The sequence below is a fragment of the Nothobranchius furzeri genome, chromosome 10, assembly GCF_043380555.1.
Source record: "Nothobranchius furzeri strain GRZ-AD chromosome 10, NfurGRZ-RIMD1, whole genome shotgun sequence".
Lineage (NCBI taxonomy): Eukaryota > Metazoa > Chordata > Actinopteri > Cyprinodontiformes > Nothobranchiidae > Nothobranchius > Nothobranchius furzeri.
The window spans coordinates 68257262-68281675 of NC_091750.1; the positions used below are offsets into that span (position 1 = coordinate 68257262).

General features: G+C 44.8%; 2 protein-coding genes across 3 annotated transcripts in view; one reads left to right on the plus strand and one right to left on the minus strand.

Annotated features, from left to right (window-relative positions):
- Positions 1 to 11229, plus strand: part of lig3 (ligase III, DNA, ATP-dependent) — a 35022-nt gene extending 23793 nt beyond the window's left edge. Inside the window, exons 13-21 of the mRNA XM_015961917.3 lie at positions 5876 to 5953; positions 7969 to 8092; positions 8269 to 8411; positions 8502 to 8576; positions 8682 to 8828; positions 9047 to 9197; positions 10432 to 10511; positions 10655 to 10729; positions 10807 to 11229. Coding sequence (XP_015817403.1) covers positions 5876 to 5953; positions 7969 to 8092; positions 8269 to 8411; positions 8502 to 8576; positions 8682 to 8828; positions 9047 to 9197; positions 10432 to 10511; positions 10655 to 10729; positions 10807 to 11040 — 1107 coding nt within the window. The 3' untranslated portion in view covers positions 11041 to 11229. The remainder of the gene's footprint in view (positions 1 to 5875; positions 5954 to 7968; positions 8093 to 8268; positions 8412 to 8501; positions 8577 to 8681; positions 8829 to 9046; positions 9198 to 10431; positions 10512 to 10654; positions 10730 to 10806) is intronic.
- Positions 10969 to 24414, minus strand: part of rad51d (RAD51 paralog D) — a 33459-nt gene continuing 20013 nt past the window's right edge. The window contains exons 4-11 of one of the 2 annotated variants that reach the window (XM_015961919.3): positions 23214 to 23295; positions 22940 to 23074; positions 22750 to 22845; positions 22579 to 22669; positions 21034 to 21104; positions 20669 to 20839; positions 12754 to 12835; positions 10969 to 11105 (exon numbers count right to left, since the gene is read on the minus strand). In XM_015961919.3, the coding sequence (XP_015817405.3) occupies positions 11068 to 11105; positions 12754 to 12835; positions 20669 to 20839; positions 21034 to 21104; positions 22579 to 22669; positions 22750 to 22845; positions 22940 to 23074; positions 23214 to 23295 (766 nt within the window). In that variant the 3' untranslated portion in view covers positions 10969 to 11067. Of the gene's footprint in view, positions 11106 to 12753; positions 12878 to 20668; positions 20840 to 21033; positions 21105 to 22578; positions 22670 to 22749; positions 22846 to 22939; positions 23075 to 23213; positions 23296 to 24414 lie in introns of both variants that reach the window. The other variant, XM_015961918.3, reaches the window with a different exon arrangement.

Here is a 24414-nt window from a genome sequence, read left to right on the forward strand (position 1 = left end):
CTGTGCTGTGGTGATTTCACCTCACGCAGCATCGAAAACGCGCTCTGCGCTTTTCGGTCAGGAGATCCCTTTGATCTGCTCAAAAGTAACTGATGAGGTGAAAAGGTAAGAATCCAGGCAACAGATTTTCTGGAGAATTATGAGGAGATGCAGGAAGATGAGAGACAGACAGGACAGGAAAATAGTTCAATAAAAACAAGAAAACAAAACAAAGTGTTGAAAAGTCAAATGTAGGTAGATTTATCTCCACGACACGTTTTTACCAGTAAAAAACAATAAGTTATACACATGTCATATTTATACATTTGATACAATTCAGATCACCTTCAAAACTCAGTCACACACCCAGGGCCGTTTCAAGACATTTTGGGGCCAAGGCAAAATGCCCCCCCACCCCCCCCACCCCCATACCTGGGCTCCCCAGAAGCCTCTGTGTAATTCATGCCCTCTCCAGTAGTGTTAGTTATATGGTGTTTATAAAATCCCCTCAGACATTACTGACATGTTCTAATATTATCAGATGAAAAACTAAATTATCAGACATGCTGTCTCATCTGCTGCTGTTCTAAACCTGCTAAAAGTAACAAAACCATTTGAAAGCCACTATTTGTGGATTCTCTGAAAGTTTCCATGGAGTGTGTGACAACTTATTTTTTCATTGATCCTATCGTCTAATCTCACAGCTGAAACAAGCTTCCTTAATAATCTGTGCACAGGAAGCTTACCGATGCTGTAGTAAAACAAAAGGTATAATAATTTATTATTAATAAAACCTTGTTGCAGCACTAAAGCAGAAAAATTAGATTTTGCATTAAATATGCAAAATATTTACATATGAATAGTTTTAGAGCCCTTTAATTGGCAGAATCTGATATTAATTTAGTTCTTACAAAAAATGAGTCCCAACATGGTTTGTGTGGCGTTGCCATAGTGTGACGTCATAGGCACAGATCCCCTGTCCTCTTGTTTGGAAATGGAAATATGGTCACCCTACATTAAACAAACTGTCCACCCGGGCTTTTGCGCTGCACAGAGACACTTCGCTGCCTACGACTGAACGTCAGTTGAGAGTCAGTCTCATGCAGACTGACCAATGAAGAGAGGGCCTCAAGTTAAGACCCTCTCCTCATTGGTCAGTCCACACGAGGTGGGTCAAAGGTTACTCTGGGCGGGTTACGTGTTGTCAGGCATTCAAGTATTGAGTATATTTACTGCATATTACAGTAAAATATTCTGTATGTGACCACATTATGGTGATCCTTGGGTCGTGATGATGGAGCCCTTGAATATTGTTGCCCAGGGTACAACAAAGTGTTAATCTGGCCCTGGTTCCGCCGTCACATTCCCGCAGACACTGGTTGATCACACCGGGGCCAGACTACTAGCATGTGGTTTTACAACCACAATGTCCTCAGAAGCAAAAACGCTTTTAAAAGGGAGGGAGGAGTCCTAACTGTTGCTGCAGGCGTGTTGTGTGAGAGTGCAGTTATATACTGGTTAATATATTTTTGGGTTCAGTTGCTTTCATGTGGCCTAATGTGAGTCTATTTGGGATCATTGGAATTATCAGCAGCATTTCTTGATGTGACTTTATGGCAGTTGCCCAGGGCATCATCGCAAGGAGGATGGCATTCATTTACTTTTGTTTTATTTGGTATTTTTTCAGTCAGTTTTGGAAATAGTGATCAATTTTGATTAATTCACAGCCTTTAATTACATTTAAAATAAATATTAACAGATGAGATCAAACAAAACAGATGAGAATTGCCCTTAAGCTGTTTAACTTGGACCAAGCATTTTAGGTCACAGATAGATGTAGCTTAGGGTCTCTGTCTATACACCTTATAAGACAATTTAGGTGATGGCATGTTGTTTTTCTGCTATTGAACTGTTTTCTAATAATGTTGTGTTAAATAAAGTGAAGGAAGGAGAGAAATAACGTTTCCCTAGCAGTTTTTAAAAATTTCCCCATGTAATCCGATTAATCGATTAATCGTGTCGAGACCCCATCCGATTAATCGATTATCCAAATAATCGTTTTTTGCAGCCCTACTATAATTAGCATTTTTCATACAACTAGGGTGCAAAAGAAGAGCAAAGGGAGAAACAAAAATGAAGTTTCTCTTCGTTTTACTGGGGAAGTAGACTAAAGCATCTGATGGAGTTTCTCAAGCCTGACATTGTGAGATTTTTAAAGAGCAAGTCACCCCCTACCAGAGTATTGCTCCACTCCCACTTCCTGTTTGAAAAATGCAACAAATGCTGTTGCCTAGCAGACAGAGAGGGCGGAGCCACTAACAAATACACACACACAACATTGTGACTAGGGTTGTCACGGTAACCGGTGTAGCGGTAAACTCCGGTAAAAAAGTTGACAATAATAATAACAGTCTTGTTTTTTTTTTAAAACTATATTATCTCGGTGGGTTATCGTGGCTGCGGTGTAGGTGCGGTGACCCTTACCAGCCACCGTATCATCTGCTGAAGTTGCCGGCGGCACATGTGCACTTTGTTGTTTACAGCCAAAACTTTCTTAAAGCTAAAGCTGAAATAATGGCCAAAGGAGGAGACTGCAGCGCTCAGGACATTTATTATCCCTCAAAGAAGACAAAGTCGGAAGTACGGGCATATTTTAGATATTTGAAGAATGCCGAGGGAGTTGATAGAAGACAGTTATCCTGTTTGCAGCACGTGCAGAAAAAGTGTCTGTGAAAGGCAGCAACGCTTCAAATCTCATGACACATCTGCGTGACCATCACCCACAACTCTACAGTCAACGCAAGGCAAGCTAACGTTAGCGTTTTAGCTAAAATGCGTGATCCGAGCATTTGGGTTGAGGGAGAATGCAACGAGTCGCTATATAAAGCAGCCGCAGCGCCGCTACCTGCTTATAAACCGTGTCGTGGACACCGCCATGTTGAAATGACGCTATGCATTACGGGGCTCCCAGGAGCAGATAAGAGTTGGTCTCTCTCCGAGAATAATTATGAATTTAACAATGATTACTGCCTGATGACATTTTCCCACATCTGCAAAGCTCACTGGAAGGACACAAACCAAGGACAATATTTTCCTGATATAGGGTTTATTACTCAAGTAAGGGTAAAAAAGTATCTGATTAGAAGGCTACTTGAGTACTGAGTATCATCTGATCTAATATTTTTAAAATGACGACATCAAACAGACAAAAAATAAGAAGTTATGGGCAAATATTGGTATTTTACAGACTAAAGGGGAAAAATGTAAACACATAAACAACATAATTACAAAATAACACATTTTAGGCAACATTTAGACACAAACTGAGGACAATATTTTCCTGATATACAGGGTTTATTTAGAAATTGTTACACGTTTAAAAAAATACAGCGATAATACCGAAAGTCATGATAAATTTGGTCACAATAATCGTGAGGTTAAAATTTCACACCATGACAACCCTAATTGTGACATCATACGGTACCAGCTAACGTTCTAGGGTACCTCTTAGCCAATAGCGATGGCAGATTTTAATTCAAATGCAGTGCAGAGTTTTTACCTGACAACGGCACAACACTGACAGTTTTAGGCAGAAAATTAAAATTTTTACTAAAATGCACTAAAGTGCAAAACTGTTGACTACACGTGTCTGCAGCACGATTAGACACACATTTATATAGTTTATCAGGAAAAATAAGTTGACTTGGGGGTGACTTGCTCTTTAACCAACAAGAACTCCTGATAAAACCAAGGTTCATACATAAAATTCTGTGAGGACAGCATTATTCCAACAAAAACCAGGGTTACTTTTAACGACGATAAGCCCTGGTTCACACCCAAACTGAGACAGCTGAGGAGGGAGAAAGAAGCAGCCCACAGAGCCAAAGACAGAGAAAGCTACAAGGGCGCTAATTACCAGTTCTCAAAAGAGTTGAAGAAGGCGAGATCTCGGTACAATAAACGTCTAAAGGAGCAGTTCTCTGACAATGACACCGCCTCTTGTCTGGAGAGGGCTGAGGCAAATCACCAACTACAAGCCTAGAGCCCAACATGCTGCTGACGATCTACAACTGGCTGAAAAACTCAACTCCTTTTAACTGCCAGGGTTGAAGTCCCCCCCCCCACCCCCCCCCCCCCCCCCCTACTGCACAGGTTTCTTCAGCCACTCTGGTGCCACATGCCCCCCCCCCCCCCCACCTCCACCCCCCCACCACCACCACCTCCACCACTGTAAACAGTAGGTCCCCGCTGACCACCCCTCCACTGCCTTCTCAGTGACAGAAGAGGATGTGCTCAGGCTTTTCCGTAAGCAAAACCCCTCGGAAATCCCCGGGCCCGGACGGTGTCTCCCCCGCAACCCTGAGACACTGCGCAGAAGAACTGTCTCCCATCTTCACGGACATCTTTAACATCTCCTTGGAGTCCTGCCAAGTTTCCAGCCTGCTTTAAGCTGTCCACCATTGTTCCTGTCCCTAAGAAACCCTGTATCACTGGACTGAATGATTACAGGCCTGTGGCGCTGACGTCTGTAGTCATGACGTCTTTTGAGCGCCCTGTCCTCCCTCATCTCAAGTCCTTCACCTCCCCCCTCCTGGACCCTCTGCAGTTCGCCTACAGAGCCAACAGGTCTGTAGACGACGCCATCAACCTGGCCCTCCACTTCATCCTGCAGCACCTGGACTCCCCGGGAACCTACGCTAGGATCCTGTTTGTGGACTTCAGCTCTGCGTTCAACACCATCCTCCCTGCTCTGCTCCAGGACAAGCTCTCCGTGCTCAACGTACCCAATTCCACCTGCAGGTGGATCACTGACTTCCTGACGGACCGAAGGCAGTGTGTGCGGCTGGGGAAGAATGTTTCCACCACTCAGACTATCAGCACAGGATCTCCACAGGGCTGTGTACTTTCTCCTCTGCTCTTCTCCCTGTACACAAACTGCTGCACCTCGAGCCATGACTCTGTTAAACTGATCAAGTTTGCGGACGACACCACCCTCATCGGGCTCATCTCTGACGGTGATGAGTCCGCCTACAGGAGGGAGGTGGATCGGCTGGTGTACTGGTACAGCAGCAACAACCTGGAGCTCAATGCTCAGAAGACAGTGGAGATGATTGTGGACTTCAGGAAAGTCACAGCCCCATCTGTCCCCCTCGTCCTGTCGGACACCCCCGTCACCACTGTGGACTCCTTCCGCTTCCTCGGAACCACCATCACACATGACCTTAGGTGGGAGCCATCCATCAGCTCCCTGCTCAAAAAGGCCCAGCAGAGGATGTACTTTCTGCGGCAGTTGAAAAAGGTCAAGCTGCCGGCCCAGATGATGGTGCAGTTTTACACGGCCATCATTGAGTCCATCCTCACCTCCTTCATCGCTGTGTGGTACGCTGGAGCCACAGTGAGGGACAAACATAGACTGCAGCGCATTGGGCGCTCTGCTGAGAAGGTGATTGGCTGCAGCCTTCCATCTCTCCAGGACCTGTACGTCTCCAGGACTCGGGGGCGTGCAGGTCGGATAGCAGCTGACCCTTCTCACCCGGGACACAGATTTTTTGAGCCGCTTCCCTCAGGCAGGAGGTTACAGTCCATCCGGACCAGAATCGCCCGCCATAAGAACAGTTTCTTTCCCTCGGCCGTTGGACTTGTGAATAGCTTATAAACACAAAACCATGCTGGTCTTCTGTACTTGTCACATTGTCACATTATCAGCCATATTACCATTACCTGCCATTTTTATAGCTGATAGTTTTATTCTATTTTTATTCTTATTGCGTGTTCATGTTATATGTAGCACATTAGAACCAAAGCAAGTTCCTAGTTTGTGAATTGTTTGTTCACTGACAATGGCAATAAACCTTTTTCTGATTCTGATTCAGTAACAGTACTGTGTGTGTTTCAGAGGGCAGCAGATCTGGCTGACATGATAACTCGAGTCATCAGAGAAGGACTGGAAGGCCTGGTGCTGAAAGACATAAAGGTCTGTTACGTCTGTGTCTTACACGAGCAGCTCTGAACGACATCTTACATTAGCTTGTTAGCTTTGATCTAACATGCTAAGGTTTGAGTGTTGCTAAAACCAGTGTGTTTCTGCCATTTTTACATGACCTAAATCTAAGCCTGACTTGATCATCCACACGGTTCTACGTAAAACGATTACCAAAGATGCTGCGGCGTTTAGGAACTTGAAGCTGATATAAGAACACGTTGTGGTCTTGACAGCTCTTGGGCTAGCCGCTTGCTCAGGAGTATACAACTTCCTTCCCAAAGGAACGGTATCCAGCATGTTTTAGTTTTTTCCCTGCTCCAAACACACCTGGGGTCTCATTTATTAAACATTGTGTAGAATCCTTACTAAAACCGTACTTAAGCTCAGCAAAAATAAAGTACTTACGCCAAGCAGGTTTGTGATCTATCAAACATGGAGTACGCACAGCTGCACGCAATCTCCGCTTTGTAAATCAGAGACTAATGAGAAAGGTTCTCAGCTGCTTTTTAGTCACATCCCGCCCTCACCACGCCCACTTACTGCCATAAATGGTCAGTGCAAAGTGCCTTGTGGACCTCGTGCATATACATAAGCCGGCTGTTGCAGCATTTTGATCACGACCGCAGACCAAGGAAGCGCTATTTCACAAGCAGAAGTTGAGGTAGCTGTGGGTGAGGTGGAGAAATGAAAGGAAGTGCTTTTGCAAAATAAATGAGAGAAAATCCACGGAGTGGCACAGCGTTGCTGAAGCCGTCAATGTTGTGAATTCTTCAGAGAGATCTGTGGCAGATATAAAAAAATGGTCCAACCAGGATTCGAATCTCCAGACTCCCGGGTGAAAGTCACACACCCTAACCAGTCACCCAAACGGAGATCTCCAATGTCTAAGTAGGCAGGCACATGATCAGTCGGGTCACAGTGACAGGACACACACTGTCACACACGCATGACATTCTGTCTCAATCTGTCCCCCTGCTGATATTCTGCATTCTCTATTCTGCAATTCAGGCTGTGTGAGTGTGTGTGCGTGTGCGCGTGCGTGTGGGGGGTCTTGTTCTGTGTGCAAACGAAGCAGTACAAGTGATAATGCTGCAGGATCTCATAATGTTATCCTTCTCAGCAGCAGCACTGCAGGTGCTCTCCATGTCCAAAATGTGCGTCAGCAAGGTCCTTAGTCAACTTACAGTTGCGCACATTTTTCTGCTAAGTTCTTTCATAAATAAATGAGGCCCCAGGTTTTAATCAACACGTGATTCAAGTATGCCGGAGCAGGGAAACAACTGAAACATGCTGGATACCGACCCTCTCGGGAGGGAACTGTCTACTCTTGAGCTAGCTCATCAGTCCTGATGGACATAATCTTTCTTCAGAAGCTATTCCAGGGTGTCAGTGGTCTTTAAAAGAAATGGATTAAACGAAGTTAAGAATCTTAATTGATATTAAATCTTAAATCTGGTTTGGAAATCTTTTTAAAAGAAGTTATTCTGTCAGAAATGAACACACAAACCAGTTTTCCTTCTTGATGCTGCCTGTTTGCTTTGGGCTCCATCCATCCCGTGGGACGTTGCATACTTTCTAGTTTCAGACGTGTAAAATAATTTAGTAGCAGTTTAAATGGAGAAGGGTGAATTTGTGGATGTACAGCAGAGGGTGCTGGAGCAAAAGGAACTGGTGCAATAAAAATGTTTATTTAGGTTTTCATCTTCATAAACAAGGTAGTTTAGGTACTTACTTACTGCCTTTGGTTAAAGTTTTGAGAGCTGCGTTATGTCCATGCGTCATGTAGTCCCGAGTCTAAATCTGCTATTCACTTCCACTGTTTATGCTAAGCTAAGCCAGATCAGGAGAATTCCTGCGCTGGTTACAAAATGCTTTTTTCTCACTGATCTAACTCTGGGGAATATCCATTTGAGATTTCTGCATTTACCCTAAGACGGTGTCTATTTGTAACTTTTACACATAAAAACAGCCCAGTGTTAACACAACGTGGTGTGTGTTCACCTCAGGGCAGCTACGAGCCGGGGAAACGCCACTGGCTGAAGGTTAAAAAGGACTACCTAAACGAAGGTGCCATGGCGGACACGGCTGACCTGGTGGTGCTAGGCGCCTTCTACGGAAAGGGCTCCAACGGTTTGTAAAGCTACACTCGTGTACTACAGCGTCTATAAGGTGTTTGATTAAAGTTTAATACCTGTGAGTAGTTGGGATGGGTTGCTTTGGAGCTCGTCCTGTTAGAAATATGCAAATGTAACAAACACCCTGCATGAGGTAAATGGAAACCTTCATGTTGCCCCTCTGTCCACCAGGGGGCATCATGTCCAGCTTCCTGATGGGCTGCTACGACCCAGCCTCCAAGAAGTGGTGCACAGTCACCAAGTGCTCTGGAGGCTACGATGATGCCATGTTGGCTCGGCTCCAGAAGGAGCTGGATGTGATCAAAATCAGCAAGGTCAGAGAGGATCCACTCACAGGCCCCGCTGGAATGCCAAGGTGATGTCACACGGTCAAATATTCACCTTTATGGTCTGTCGTTGCGCAGGACCCCAGCAAGATTCCTGGATGGCTGAAAATCGTCAAGAACTATTATCCAGATTTCCTTATCCGTGATCCAGAGGTGAGGTTCGGCACATTAGTTATCCGTATCTGGGAGCAGCTTCCAGCCTGTTTCCTTCTTGCATCATCAACTCTAACAATCACGTTCACCTTCCTTTGTCTACAGCAAGCGCCAGTCTGGGAGATCACCGGTGCAGAGTTCTCCAAATCAGAGATGCACACCGCCGATGGCATCTCCATCCGCTTCCCCCGCATGACTCGGATCCGAGATGACAAGGACTGGAAGAGTGCCACCAACCTGCACCAGCTCAAGGTGGAGAACCCGACTGGTTAATTATGACCTCGTAGAGTGTAGCTTTAATGAGAGCAATCGCAGAGATGGTGCACTGAGGAACGTGTCCTCTGGGCTGGGTGGTGCTAATTACTTCCTGTTGTTGTATATGAAGGCGTGTGAGTGAGACATGGTGTGTTTAGTCAGTCATCTGAGTAAAGCATGAATGCAGCTGTCTGGTCTCCCGTCCTTCTGCTCAGGAGCTGTTCCGCATATCCAAGGAACACTGTGACTTTAAGGTGACGGCCGGGCCGTCCGAGTCCAACGATGAGAAAGGCTCGTCAGGAGGAGACAGTGGAGGAAGTTCCCCGTTCCCATCATCCACCGGGAAAGCTCCACCCAAGAAGACGAGTGAGTCTCTGTCCTGTTAATGAGCTTCTCTGTTCCTTATAAGGAAAAGGGGTTTCTGAGCTTAGAAAACCTGGAGAAACGCTTTCCTGGATTGAGTTGATTTTAGATTGACTGAAATGAGGAATAAAATCAGGATTACTGGAGCGCTCTTTAGGTGCCTTAGTTACATTACAACATTTTCAAGAAACTCTTGACAGGGTATCCGCGAGTCCTTAAAAAGTCTTAAATTTGCTTATCCAAATTTAAGGCCTTAAAAATCCTTAAAAACGGCAAATAATCCTTAAATCCAGTTTCCAAAGGTTTTAAATGACCAAAGACCCAATAAGCAAGATATTTTTATTTCTATAAAAATTTCGTGAATTTCTAGTTGGTGTTCAGCATTTTTGTGTATGATGTTGGCGTAAGCGGAACCGTACACATTCAGTTGGTTGTGAAAGGGGGCCATTTTTAGATGAGCACATTAGCTGTTTAAGCTAGTGGGAGCTTGCACCATGGGGAAGTGCAAGTTTAATGGTAACTGGATGGCTAATCCCACGTTCGCGACGTGGTTAGCACCGGTTCCAGGCAATAGCTGAAAATTATATCTTAAATTAAATTTTAAAAATAGCTTAAATTTGGTCAAAGTGGCCTTAAAAAAGGTCTTAAAAATGGCTCCCTTAAACCTGCAGATACCCTGCTTGAAGACCCTGCTCTTCAGAGAGCATCTTCTTAACTAGCACCTTCCCTCCTCTCCATGACTGATGTTATTGTTGTTAGCCTCAAGGGCAACATGCCGCTTATCACCTGTAAGTCGCTTTGGACAAAAGCGTCTGCTAAATACATAAACATAAGCACATTAGTCTCACTTTTGATTGGTCACCTGATGTCATCCCTAAACCACCGGTCGAGCTTTTGTTTCACGAGTGTTTTCAGTCAGTCTACAGATCAACTTTAGATTGTGAAATGTTTTATTGAATAAACCTTTCAGAACTTAAAGTACATTTCCACATTTTAATTCTTATTGTCAACAGTTTCCTGCAGAAAAAGGATGAATGAGCTAACGGCTAGTCTGAGAGTGTTACAACTAAAGTTCATGCAGCAGTCTTCTTGGGAATATTGACGTTTCATCACTGTAGCAACAGTTTGGCCTAGCCATTAGCCCATCAATCCTAACAACGGTCACTCAGTAATTATACATTTTACAGGGAAACGCTTAAATAGGAACAGGCTAACTTTGTGTAATCGTGTCCAACAGCCAGCAGCAGCCCTCCTAAACCAAAGGCAGTGAAATCAGAACCTCGTCCTCCAGGATCAGAAGCTCCTAGCGCAAAGAAGGTAGATAAAAATCACCTCTTCAGGGTGTCCCACCCAGCATGTTTTAGCCGTTTCTCTGCTCCCAACAGTTCAGTCAGTGCGCTGGAGCAGAGAAATGACTAAAACATGCAGCATGGCGTTCTGACCTGTTTGTTTCTCACCAGGTGAAGAAGAGCGAACAAAGCGTTCATAGTAACAGAAAAGCAGCGTCTCAGCTGCTGGAACCAAAGAACGACAAGGTCAGTGACACATGGTCCTTAATAGTTGAAGATCTGACTGGCTGACCAGTTTCTGTCACACTGACTTGTTGTTTCAGACGCTGCTGGACATTTTCAGCGGGATAAAGCTCTTCCTGCCCGTCTCCGTGCACGACTGCGACAAACTCAGGAGATACTTTGTGGCATATGATGGAGACCTGGTACCGGATTACGATCCCACCTCCGCCACACACACGTTGGCTGAGCCAGAGGAGGACAGCAAGGCTCAGAAAGTCTCCACCTCCTGGATCTGGGAGTGCATCCGTAAGAGACGCATCGTTCCTCCCTGCTGAGAGAGGAACACCATCAGTGGCTTGGGTTCAGGGCAGGTGTCTCTCTCTTGCTCCATCTGTCGTGGCTGAAACACAGATAGAAACATTCATGAAATAAACGCTACACAGACTTTAACTACAGGAGCTGAACATTTGTAAGAAACCATGAACTGAATAAAAACTGCAGTTTGTCTACTGATGCAACTAAAATCTGGGGAAAAGATTTTATATGACATGCTGACTTTAGGGGACAGGTTAGGTGGACCAGCATGTGTCCAGCTTCACCTTCTGTATACGATAATCAGCTCATCTGACTTAAATTAAACATTAAGGTAGGGCTGCTCGATTATGGCAAAAACAATAATCATGATTATTATGACTGTAAATGAGATCTCGATTATTTAGGACGAATTTTCTATTTATGTTGATTTTATTTGTTTTATTCAGTCATAAAATTGCTCAGGGCACAAACAGGACAAAAATAAATAAGAAACAAGATGATCACTAAAATAACTCCTGATTCCCAGTATAAAAAGACCAATATGCTCATAGTCTATGACCCAAGGGCTATAGACCTTGGTTTAACTCATTTAAGTCTAACCAGTACAGACCCAAATACCAATATCTTGCAAATACTGACAGCAAGAATTATACAGTGGCATTTATAACAAATAAATGCAAACAAATTGATATTCACAAAATGTTGCATAACATTTATTTAGACATGTCAAGGTGCTGTAGGAGCGTGCACTAGCACCGTGTCCTCAGAGGGATTAGTTATTTATCAGCGTGAGGAACTTATTTCTACCTTATTTATAAACTATTTATTTACAGGTCCATCAGTTAATGCAATAATTGTCCCAACCACAGCTGCACCCCCCAACCTGGTCTCACAGCAATCGGGGCAAGCTGCACGTGTGTTTAGCACGCCGCACATTTAGCCGTTTTTAGTGGCTCAGGAGTCCGCAGGTGCGGTGTGTGTGTCACTCACTCTGGTTAATCCAACAGGGAGCCAGCTCTGAGAGCCGTTTCTTTAGCGACTGACACATCACTACATCATTCCCTTTCCTAATGTCCTGAAAAACGGTCCGGAGCGCAGGCGGAGTGTTTAGCTAACCTGCAAGAAATGTCGACGGCAGTTATCCAGAAAGTAGCTAAGGGTTACCAGAGATGTTTCTCAGGTGTTCGCTAGGTACTTTTAAGATTTAAAAAGTCAAGAAGGTGGTCTGAAAAGCTGCTAGAAATAGCGTCAAAGTCGCCAAGTTGGCAACACTGTAAGGAGCGCTTCATTTGCAACTCAGGGCAGCGCAAGTGGGAGGAGCAAATAATCGGCTTGTTTTGTTTTTTATAATCGTTCAAAACTCGGATCGTAATCATGATTAAAATTCGATTAATTGAGCAGCCCTACATTAAGGTGAAAAGCCATGCTGTGTTTGAGAGATCTGGGACTCTAACCAGCAACCTTCCTTTCCTTAACCTGAAGCTCACAGCTTTCTCTGTTTAGCATCAGCGAGACGTTTAGATTAGCCTTTTATCTCTTTCTGGCTTTGAGGCGGTTTTAATGCTCAGCGGGGGACAAACTCCAAAATAAACCTGCTTCCCAGCACAAGACTCCATGTTCTTTCCTCTCGGGTGTGCAGAGATGCTGATGATGCAGCTGACAGAGGTCTAAGCTGGCCACTCTTACAGGCAATAACTGAAACAATCAGATGACGCTCAGAGTCATGTGCTCACCTTTGGTCTGAGGATCAGCGCGGCCCTCTCCAGGAACCCGGCTCCACCACTGCAGGTCAAACTCTTCTCTGATGCCACACGGCTGAAGGGGAGGAGGAGATTTCAACCGTAAACACAACTGGTTCTGAACATAGAACAAGATTTAGATCAGAATCGGGCCCCAAAAAGTTATATTTAACAACACAAAGGAGCAGTACATCCTGAACAGAAAAAGGGTTTCATAGGTTTTTCATAATAAAAGAAAAATTCCCTGAATTAGATTTTCTAGTCTTAGGATATTCATTCATTCCAGGTTTTGGTGTGACTGGTTTTTAGTAAAGGTCAGAGAGGGTTTTTTATGGAATAAATGGTTTCACCAGAATACAACATTTGACTAACTTAAAACACACCAGCAACAATTAATCAGCTGAGGTGACTTAAGTAGCTTCTCTGGTCATGTGACCCCAGTGAACCGACAATCGAGTGACGATTGCTTTGGTTTGGGTCACTAGGAGGTCTGTTGGTGTATTTTAGGCTGAATGCAAATACATAATTTCACATAATATAAATTCAATGCCTAACAAAAGATCATATTCTACATTCTCTACAATGGAGACCATTTCTTCCACAGTTTGTGATCCCATTCACTCAGGAATATACAATAAAAGGTCAATAATGACTGATTCTATGTTTTGTTTATTTTTAAACTAGAAAAGGGTAATTCATCGGCATTTTTGCTGCCAGAAGGCATGACCTCATTAAAAAAAAAGTCCCTCCAGGGTCCACAAACGGCCCGCTGTTGGGCCGGGTCCAAAATGAAAATCTTTTAGCTGTAACAGAATGAAATAACTGTTTTCCACCTAAAAGTAATTTCCCCCCCTCTCCTCAGCAAGAACTAATCTGCATGAGACATTGTTCAAGGTCTCATGCATCTGCTTCTAAACTGTTTTCCTTTCCAGCTCGAGAAGAATGAAGACAAAGGACTCTTTTTAATAAATCAAAGAACTATTTTTCACAAGCTAATCAAACAAAGTGTTAGTCAATAATAAGATGTGACCAATCTGTGAAATGAAAATATTAATTACTTTATTATAATCCTACAGAATATAATAAGTAATATAACTTTAAATGTTTCCACTAGAGACTGATCACACGTAAGGTTAAGCCATACGACACATTTCCTTTTTCTGATCCAATCAGAATCTTCCAGATCTGACGGAGGTGTGGTTTTGGTGGTGCTTGGTAAAGCTGTCCTCTTTTGATTCGACCGTAAATCAAAACATCCGAAGTATACAACTATGCCCATTTCAGCTTAAACTCCAGTTCAAAGCGTTCTAGAGAAGTTGTCGGAGTGGCCAATCCGTAACTTTCCTCTCCAGCCGAAAGAACCAACGACAAGCTGGATAAAATCTGTTGCACTTTACCAACCAAGCAACGGTTCCTTTCAGAATAAAAGCTGAATCATCACGACCCCTTTTTGGGTCTCGCTAGATGCCAATAAAACTGTCGTGACCCGGAAGTATCTCAAAGACTGGTCTGGTCGGCAACCGCTGCTTTCCTACCGGCCTCGGTTCCAGAGAAGGTCAAGCTGGACCTCGACATTCCTGATCTAGACAGGGACTTCCGCAAAGGGTACGTAGGCCGGCAGAATGGTGTCTCAATGTGTGTTATAAATCTCCCAACCAAGCCTAGTGCGAAACATCACCTTCACTCCCACCAGAACTAATCGTTTCTCCGGATTTGCTGGTTCTGAACAACATTCCACACTACACCATTCTCCGTCTCACTTCACCTTAGTTACACTATACATTTAGTGTTTAAAGTTAGTCTAGTTTTAATTTGTTTAGTAATAAATCTTTAAACTTTTAAAACTTGACTCTCTTTTGTCTCTGAGTTAATACGAAGTGTTATATAATCCCTGCAATAAAAAGTTCCAATCTTCTGGTTTAAGTTATCCACAGATCCATAAGATTGATTTCATACTTCCTATGGAATCACATTTTATGGTTCATTAAATAATAAGTAAATTTAATCGTTACATCATTGGTGAGCCGTTTTGCCAGATATTTGTACATTTTTGACACTTCGTGGTCATTCTGAGACATTTTACTCAGTTAAACACTCAAAATGTGATGTTTCTGATTGAACAGAGGCAATATCATTATCAGCCTCTAGAGTGCAGCATCTCCATTTAAAGTCAAAAGGGGGAGTGACGTCACCTCGACAGGAGGTGCTGATCATCTCAAATCATTGGGGGCTGACGTGTCAGTTCTCTTGCCATTTTGATTTCATAGAAAGACCTATCTGAAAGGGTTTTCCTGCTGTCATCTTTAAGGTGAAAACATGTGTTTATGTCTTTTCTGAGTGAACTTCGTGTCACTGTGTATTTTAATCTATGTGACTCTGTCACGTCTTTTTGAGTGGTTTCGTGCCCACTGTGTATTATTCTTGTGTAACGAGATAAAAGAATTTCTCCTAGAAGCTTAAAGCTTCTCCCAATTACCGGAAGTGATCAACCGGAAATCAATCCCGTAGCTTGACTAGCATCAATTGCGACAGTCATTATAAGCTTTTAAAACGGAAGAGAGCGCTGCGTCACGAACCGCACACGCTAATTTGTCTGAAAGATTAACGCGAACACGCCACGAACGTTTGGTTTTTCGGACTGGTCAGTGCTACGACAGAATTAGACAGCAAAGTCCTGTTTAGCTAACAGGTCCCGCTAGCTTAGCACGCCCAGCTGCTAACGTTTAGCCCTCGATTTCGGCAAAGGGAGTAGCTAACCCGCCAGCTGACAATTGACCGACCCAGCGAATCTGTGTCCTAAAATCCGCTATTTCCTACGGGACAAGCTCCGACATCGTGCAAGCAGAATTAGGGGTGTTTTTTTTTAACACTTTTGGTGTGGAAAACGTACTTTCGGTCAGTCATTTTGTGCGAACCGCCAGTTGGAGGTAAGGCGCATGTGCACACGTGCCGCCATCTTGCCTGGGTAAAGCCACGCAACCTCTCGGACGGCCATCTTGTTCAGGCCATTTTGGCTCTGACTCCATCGAGTGACATCTCTGGGTCATTACAGAAACTGTTCTGTTCCTGAATCTTCATTCAAAACACTGCAGTTTCTCCTGTAACAAAGCTCATTTTCATCCATCCAGTTAAGCAAGGGTTTCTTATTAAGCTTCCATTAATTTTATAACAAATTAAAGGATCTGTTACATCACTACAATGGCTTCAGACCAAAATAATCATTTGACTTCTCTCATTTTCCAGATGAAAAATGACATGCAAATGCAAAACCAACTCCAAATGCAATTACAGATGCATATTTCACAAATGCAGATGCAATTTTTCCAGTGGAAAAATTAAACGCACACCCAACTGCATATGCATCTTTCTGAAATGAAAAACATGCAGATGCAGCTTTTCAATCTGCAACAGAAAGTCACAGAAGTCCAAACTGTTGGAAATGCCTCCTATGTGGGAGGGGCTCTAGCCCTGTGCTCTGCTGATTTGCCTCCAGATAAGATGGAAGAGCTGCAACCGGATGTACTAATTGGCTCTGAACTACAGGAAACACACAAAATGTCCCATATCGCACCATCCACACTGATGATAAGTGCGACCCCCACGGACAGTGGCCCGGCGCCCCCTGGTGTCGAGCCTGACGAAATACTGCTGGGACCTCTCCTGCCTCAGGGGAGGGGTGGTAAGCCCACAGTATCCATCATATTGCAAAAGGGGCATCCCTGCAACGCACTTTTAGATACTGGTTCAGATTTTACAATCATGAGCAGGTCTCTTTTCAACCGCGTCTGCCTGGATGTAGGTGGAGGTGTACGCCCTCCAGAACTGATGTCTTGTGCATTAACTATCCGTGTCTTCTCTCCTTCTACAGTGCTCTTGTCTTCCAAGACTCTGCTCCAATTCATGATCGGTCCTATGAGCTTGACACACCCGGTGCACATCTGTGAGAGTGGAACCATGCCTTTGATCATAGGCGTTGATCTTTTGAAGCGCTTTGAAGCTTTGATCGATCTTGGAGAAGGGGAACTGAGGGCAGGTGTTAGAAAACCTCTGCCGTTCATTCCGCCTTCTTTCCCCGACTCACACTGACATGCTGTAGGTGACTGAGCGTGGGGAAACCGCATGCTCACTGCCAAGCTCAAAGCCATCAGAGATTCCCTCTGATGTTTTCTCTCAGATTGAACAGGTCGTGGGCCAAGCAGATGCTCTTACCAACGATGTCGAGCGAGACAAACTACGACAACTTTTGTTAAAATACAAAGATTTTCTTTCACTTGACTCCTTGGACTGTGGTCTAACCACTAGCCATGAAGTCAGGATTCCAACAGTGCCACACCCTGCGCTGACTTTTGTGCGTCAATACAAGATTCCCCTGGCGTCCCACGGACAAGGCCAGGAAATCATTGAAAGCCTCTTGGTTAAAGGGATCATTCAACCCTGCAACAGCACCTACTTGGCTCCATTGTGGCCAGTAAAGAAGCCTAATGGTAAGTGGTGCCTAACCATTGACTACAGACAACTCAACAAACAGGTTCCCTTGTCTAGGTGGCCGATGGCGCACCTGGAACAAGAACTCCCAAAAGTGAAAGACGCTAAATACTTTTCCACCCTTGACATTGCATCTGGATTCTGGACAATTCCTGTCCCTAAATCTGACCAACACAAACTAGCCTTCTCCTTTGCCAACCGCCAGTAAACCTTTGCTCGGTGTACTTTTTGTTATTCCAACTCACCAGCTGAGTTCAACATCTTCTTGGACAAAGCCTGCCCTGATGCTCGAGTGCGAGGTACCCTCATCTATGTCGATGACATTCTTGTTCATAAGCGTACCTTGGATGACCACCTGTCCAAGCTGGACCACGTCATGGGTCAGCTCGGAGCTGCTGGTGCAAAGATTTCTCTCGCCAAAGGTCAGTGGTGCAGGTCAATGGTTCATTTTGTTGGCCTCCTTGTGGGACCACAGGGAGTGCAGCCTCAACTTGGCAGAATTCAAGGTGTGGCCACCATCACACCTCCTACGAATGTCTCAGAACTTCGGAGCTTTCTAGGGGTGTGCAACTACTCGCGCCAGTTTGTAGAACACTACGCTGAGAAAGCGAGACCTCTGACTAACCTACTGAAGAAGGATGTGCCTTTCGAGTGGACTGAGCAGCAGCAACAGGCCATGGATGACCTGAAGGCTGCGTTATGCTCAGCTCTGTGCTTGGCGCTCCCCGATTGTGACAAGGAGTTCCACTTTGAGGTAGGTTTTTCATCTCACTGTTTGAGGTCTCTACCAAGTAATATGACTGCGACAGGCGTGTCGTAGCCTATACTAGTAAGCTCTTGTCCGGTCCTGAGTTAAAATACTCTGTCTGTGAAAAAGCTTTGCTTTCCACCCTGTGGGCAGTTAAACACTTTTCTAGCTACATCAGTGGTCAGAAAATCATCATTGAAACTCAGCACCAGCCAGTGACCTTCCTTAACAGTCAGCGCATCAGAGATGGTGTGGTGACCAATGAGCAAATCGTGTCATGGCTGCTGGCTCTTCAAAGCTTTGACATCGAAGTACGCTACACCCAGAACCGCCGTAGCCCTCTTGGCATGGGCTTGGCTGCGTGCCAACACTGCTCGGACAACGCTGTCACGTCAGTCCCGCCAGCTAGCCCTCCTCAGACTCTTCTAAACCCCAACCACCAATACTTCGATCAGTCTCTCTGTGTGGACTTGCCGACCGTGTACGTCGATGGCAGTTCTTTTCGACACGGTGCTGCGCCTAGGTCAGGCGTGGTTGTCGTCTGGTTGAACGCTAACCAGAAGGACTCCCAATGTTACCGGTTGGGTCCTAAGACCTCACAGTTTGCAGAAGTGGCTGGGATCTTGATAGTACTACAACTTAATGTGGACCGCAGTGTCAGTGAGCTGGTGATTTGCACCGATTCTGACTACGCGTGTCTCAGTTTCATTTGTCATCTACCTTCTTGGAAGAGTAACGGGTTCCTAACCTCTAACCGTAAGCCCGTTAAAACATCAGGACCACTTCATGGCTTGTGACGCCCTAGCAACGTCACATGACATGCGCATCTATTGGCGTAAAGTCAAAGGACATTCTCGTGCACCCGGAACTGATAAGGATCTGAACGACCTTGCAGACTCTCTTGCCAAACAAGGTGCAGCCGATGGTACTTCATGGGTCTTCAACCCCTTGTGGCTCCCTGAGGATGTGTCTTCTCGGTCTGACCCACCCCGTGTGTGTGTCGTGACTCGAGCTCAGGCCGCTAACGCGCCCACCTCCAAACCATCCGAGGGTGTTGTGTCCGTTCAACCTGTCTTTTCTGGTAACGATCTTGTCAGTCTTCAGTCCCAGGACCCTGCTATAAGCAGGATGTTCCTGTACTTTTCTGATCCTACAACTCATCTGCCTTCTTCCGTCGAGCTTGACCACATGTCCTCGTGGCACCACAGTCACTAAGGGGGGGCATGATCACGCAACTCATGACTCTCCCTCCACCGGACACAAAGGTGTCAAGGCCACGTTCGGTGCCCTGAGCCAGGTTGCTTATTGGCCGGGATGCGTCGCGACGTCTCAGATCACGTCCAGCTTTGTTTGGTTTGTTGTCAGTTTCAGCCATCTAACCCCATCCACAGAGATCCCCTACAGAGAAAGGGACCATCCACATCGTGGTTGCACTTGCAATTCGATTGGGTGGGGCCTCTGACCAGGTCCAGCAGGGGTAATAAATACATCTTGACTGTGACCTGTGCATTCACCAAGTGGGTTGAATGTCTACCAGCGCCTAATGACACGGCACAAACAACAGCTATTCTCTTGATGAATCACATCTTCGCTCGGTTCGGTCTTCCCACTCGGGTTGACTCGGACAGGGGTACTCACTTCACCTCTGAAGTGATGGAACATCTTTGGAAACTGTTGGGTGTGAAGCCCAATTTCCACATTAGCCATCGCCCCCAGTCTTCTGGCCAGGTTGAAAGGATGAACCGGATGGTTGTCAGCATGTTGAGGAAGTACGTGTCCTCTAATCACCGAGACTGGGATGTGAAGCTTCCGTTGGTCCTGATGGCCATACGGGCCACCCCTCATGAGTCTACAGGGGTCTCCCCATTTGAAATGATGATGGGTAGACAAATGACCCTGCCACTTCATCTGCTGTACCAGCCAGTTCAGTCCGAGCCCAACCCGGCTTACACGAGCAAACAATATTTGCAGGACATGAAGAACCATCTGCCTGCAGCGTTTTCGTTTGCACAGACGGAAGGCTTACTATGATCAAAGGGCCTCACATTCTGAACTCAACATAGGTAATGAGGCCTGGTTCTACATTTTCGCTCCTAAAACTGGTAACACAAAGAATACCTCTGGGAAGCTGGCTAAGAAACTTATGCCCAAGTGGTCAGGCCCATACCTGATAATCGCTAAGATTACCCAAACAAACAAGGAGCCTGTCTATAAATGGGTCCACAGGGACCAAATCAAACCGCACAAGGGTTCCACTAATTTGGACAATGCGACCACCAACAACTTACTGGCTTTGAAAGGAGGGTGTGACATTTTAGCACATCCTGGCTGAAGAAAATGATTTAAAAATATGAAAAAGTTGCCAGTAAACATTTAAAGGGAATTAACGTCTAGTGCAGATCAGATGATCACACCCGAGTCTTGTTTAGGATTTGTCTCAGCAGCTGTGATTGGACAAGTCAGCAGAGCTGTGATGCATCTAAATGAGCAGCATGACTCCTTATTTACATCCTGTCCCTATGAATTAGAGTGATAAGGCTGGTGTATTTCTGTCTGAGCTGGGAGATGTTTTTAAATGGAAATCAGGAGTCTTTATCAAAGCGGACCTGTGGGCAAACCTTAGCCATCTCCATTTTAACAGTATGTTTTGACAACAGTCTGTGCTGCTTGCGGTACCTGTCTGGATGACTTGATCAGCGTTGCAGAGCGGAGACTGGAGTGGCTGACAGACGCAGCGGCGCTCTCTACTCGCTCCAGCAGGATTCTGGTTCTGGGGACGTGGCTCCATGATACGCCCAGGCCCGGCTGCACTTCTCCGTTGCCACTTCTACTTACATGGTTTGTTACCTGCAGGCCCAGACGTCAGCATGTCTTTTTTTAAAAGATTACATCCTGGGTTTGTTCCTGCATGATTTTTAAATCTGGTTAGCTCTTTGTTGTTAGTTTGTTTCTGCTCCAAAACAAAGGCAGAGAAACGTTTGATGTTCACATCCAGTCAGACAGGTTTGTGAGGCGAACATCAAGGCCAGCGTCATCCTTACCAGCGCTGCAACATTGAAGTCCTTAGCCATCGTCTTAAGAACTCCTGCCACTTGTGTCATCAAGGACATGCCTGGAGGTGCAAGAAGTTAGGGAGAGGGTGGAATATGTTCAGTATCCCAAAGTTACACTTTGAAGTTTGAGCGTCACAGATAAAGTGACCTATTCCCGCATTTACGCCATTTAATGTTCATCGAGTTTGTTTCTGAGCTCCAGGGAAGAAATGTTCATCCTTCTGACATCCAGACTCACTTATTTAAAATCAGCTTTTCCAAACAAATGAGTCTAAAATAAACTTTTACTGATTACACGTTGTTTCTAAGATTTGAAAACATGCTGTTATGGAAAATCTATGTTTATTAATTCCTGATGATGGACTCAATCAACTGGATGTAATGTATTGCTCCATGTCTCTGCATGCTCACTTACTACACACACACACACACACACACACACACACACACACACACACACACACACACACACACACACACACACACACACACACACACACACACACACACACACACACACACACACACACACACACAGACTCTCTCTCTACCTCTCATCTCTCCCTATAAATAAAGCCTGTGAACACATGTTCGGTGCATTTGCTTGGGCATCTTGCCACAGTTATAACCGTTTGACTCATTGTCTCCTTCTCTCTTCACTATAGGAAATGGGTTATTGATAAACATATTGATAAAATCCATGACACATGCAAACCCCTTTTTATATTTAAAGGTGGAATTTAGGAGACGTTTTCTTGCCGATTAAGCAGGCTACTTTTTTGAAATTACACAATTCAAAGGTCCAGCCCCTTTTTCAGGCTCCACCCTCTTAGCTGCACCTCCAGAATGCAGTACAATGCTCGTTCCTGAGGGTTCGGTTTTATTTAGTCAACTCGTTGGCACCTTTTCTACCAAAACGCCTGACATAATGCACCCATGTAACCATATAACAATTTAGCATGCTAGCTAATATAGTTAGCTATAGGCAGGTTTTAGCTTTTTGGGGTTATTCCCAACTTCAAACTCATAGCAGCTCACTGCTACCACCAATCTGGGGAATCCCTACGAACAACATGTTAGAACATTTAGAACCCTCTACACCGGCTACCACACACACACACACATTGAGCTCTACCAGCCAACAGAGGACAGGCTGCGTTCACAGACAAAAGGTCCGTCACCTAAACACTTCCCTACAAGAACAGACAGACTTCAAACAAAACACAACATTCCATCCATTACACTAGCTAATATAACTAGCCCAGTTTTGGCTTCACTTCCTGTTAGCTGCTCTGAACCAAGAATGAGGGGTATGTGAAGAAGGGGAGGGACGGTGAATAGCCAGATTGATGGATTGGATGAGATTTTTGACTTAACATAAAAATTTTTCGTTGCCATTAGTATTTGAAGAGTATTTTAAGCAGTATGGCAGAAAAAAGCTCCAGAAGAACGTCTCCTGCTGCACCTACAGGTACACAGCAGCAACCATAAACACAAACTGGTGGCTGAGGAACGAGTAGGAAACGACATCACCTTCACTCTGCTTGCCTCCCAGTAGAGGAGTGATAAGAGCCGACACAGAGTCCACGATCACCGCCTTTACAGAGCCACCGCCGACACACACCTAACAAAATGTGACAAAGTTAGAAGCTGAGGAGTGGAAGCTCCCCCCAGGTGCAGCTGGCGTGTTTTCTGCAAACAAACCTGCTGAAGCCCACCACTGCAGAGCCCGTACAGACAGTCGAGTACAGCGTAGATGTCAAACAAATGGAAAATGTGAATCCTCTGAAGAGCTTCCATCTGGAAAGTTAAAGTCGACACTGTCAAGTTCTTATTTAATTCAAGATCCATAATTTATTATTTTTATTTCATAAAGACATTTCTGCCAGCTCACCTGCTCGTCTGTGTTACTCGTTTCTGTTCGAAGCATCTGCAGCAAGCGGCTGGCAGTAAGCCCCCCGGTCGTATCCACGTAGACGACTGTCTGCTTCAGGTGGTGAGAAATGTGCACTGCCACTCCAAAACACACCTGGGTGACATGAAAGGCAGGCAGGGAGGAGTAAAGACACCACAGACTATTTCAGTAACTCACCCTGGAGCTGAAGAGGGAATCCAAAGGAACAAAAAAGATGAGGCTGAATTTATCAGGGAAGGCAGGAAAAGTTCACCTGAGATTTTCCACTGGCTGGGCCTCCTGACAGCTCTGTTATCTCTCCCGTATACAAGCCTGAGTCCAGCAGTTTATCTAGGCTGCAAAAAATACAAAAACAAGGCACAAGGCATTAGTCAAAGCTGCCATCCGGTTTAATAAACTATTAGCTTCGAGTGCAGCCACAGGGCCAGCAGAAACACACAGACTCGGGTTTCATTAGCTTCCAGATTGTTTTTGTTGAGTTTTCAGCTGCCGCTGGAATGATCTCTACGAAGCCGAATCTTTCAAAGGGAGTCCGTCTAACAGAGTTGGCTTTTATCCGCTTTCTAAAGGGTTATTGCTCTTTTTTGTGACTCTTTGTTTGCTGCAAGCCAAACAGAAGGGTGTTAAATGTTTATGATCAGGCACTAAGTTACAGAAGAGTCTGCCAGTATTTCTGCCAACACCGTGGCAACACTGGGGGGGGTGGGGGGGCTGTGTTATCATGGGGACCTTTATGGCGCATCATTTATCAGCCGGGTTCAGGCCGCCGTGAGGTGGACCCAAGGCTCCGTGGCTAAGCAGGTGCTAAACCCCAGAAGTAAAACCAGCATCTCAGATTTAAAGCTCGTCTCAGAACATCTGAAGGGTTCTTTTAGTGGCTGATTTAACATAATAGATAAACAAGATACTCAAAAGGTGTGAAATTTAACAACCAGAACTCAAACTTAAGTGATGTGGGTCTCTGAGTGAGTAGCATTTGTGTCCTTTTATTTCTTATCTGATCTGAAGCAGTTACATAATAACAGGGTATCTGCAGGTTTAAGGGAGCCAAATTTAACACTTTTTAATACCTTTTTTAAGGCCACTTTGACCAAATGTATGCTATTTTGTAAATTTATTTTAAGCTATAATTTCCAGCAATTGCCTGGAACCGGTGCTAACCACGTCGCGGATGTGGGCTTAGCCATCCAGTTACCATTAAACTTGCACATCCCCATGGCAGAAGCCCCCACTAGCTTAACCAGCTATATGTGCTCATCTAAAAATAGCCCCCTTTCACAACAAACTGAATGTGTACGGTTCCGCTTATATCATACACAAAAAATGCTGAACACCACCTAGAAATTCATGAAAATTTTATAGAAATAAAAGAATCTTGTTTATTGGGTCTTTGGTAATTTAAGACCTTTGGAAACTGTATTTAAGGATTATTTGTAATTTTTAAGGATTTATAA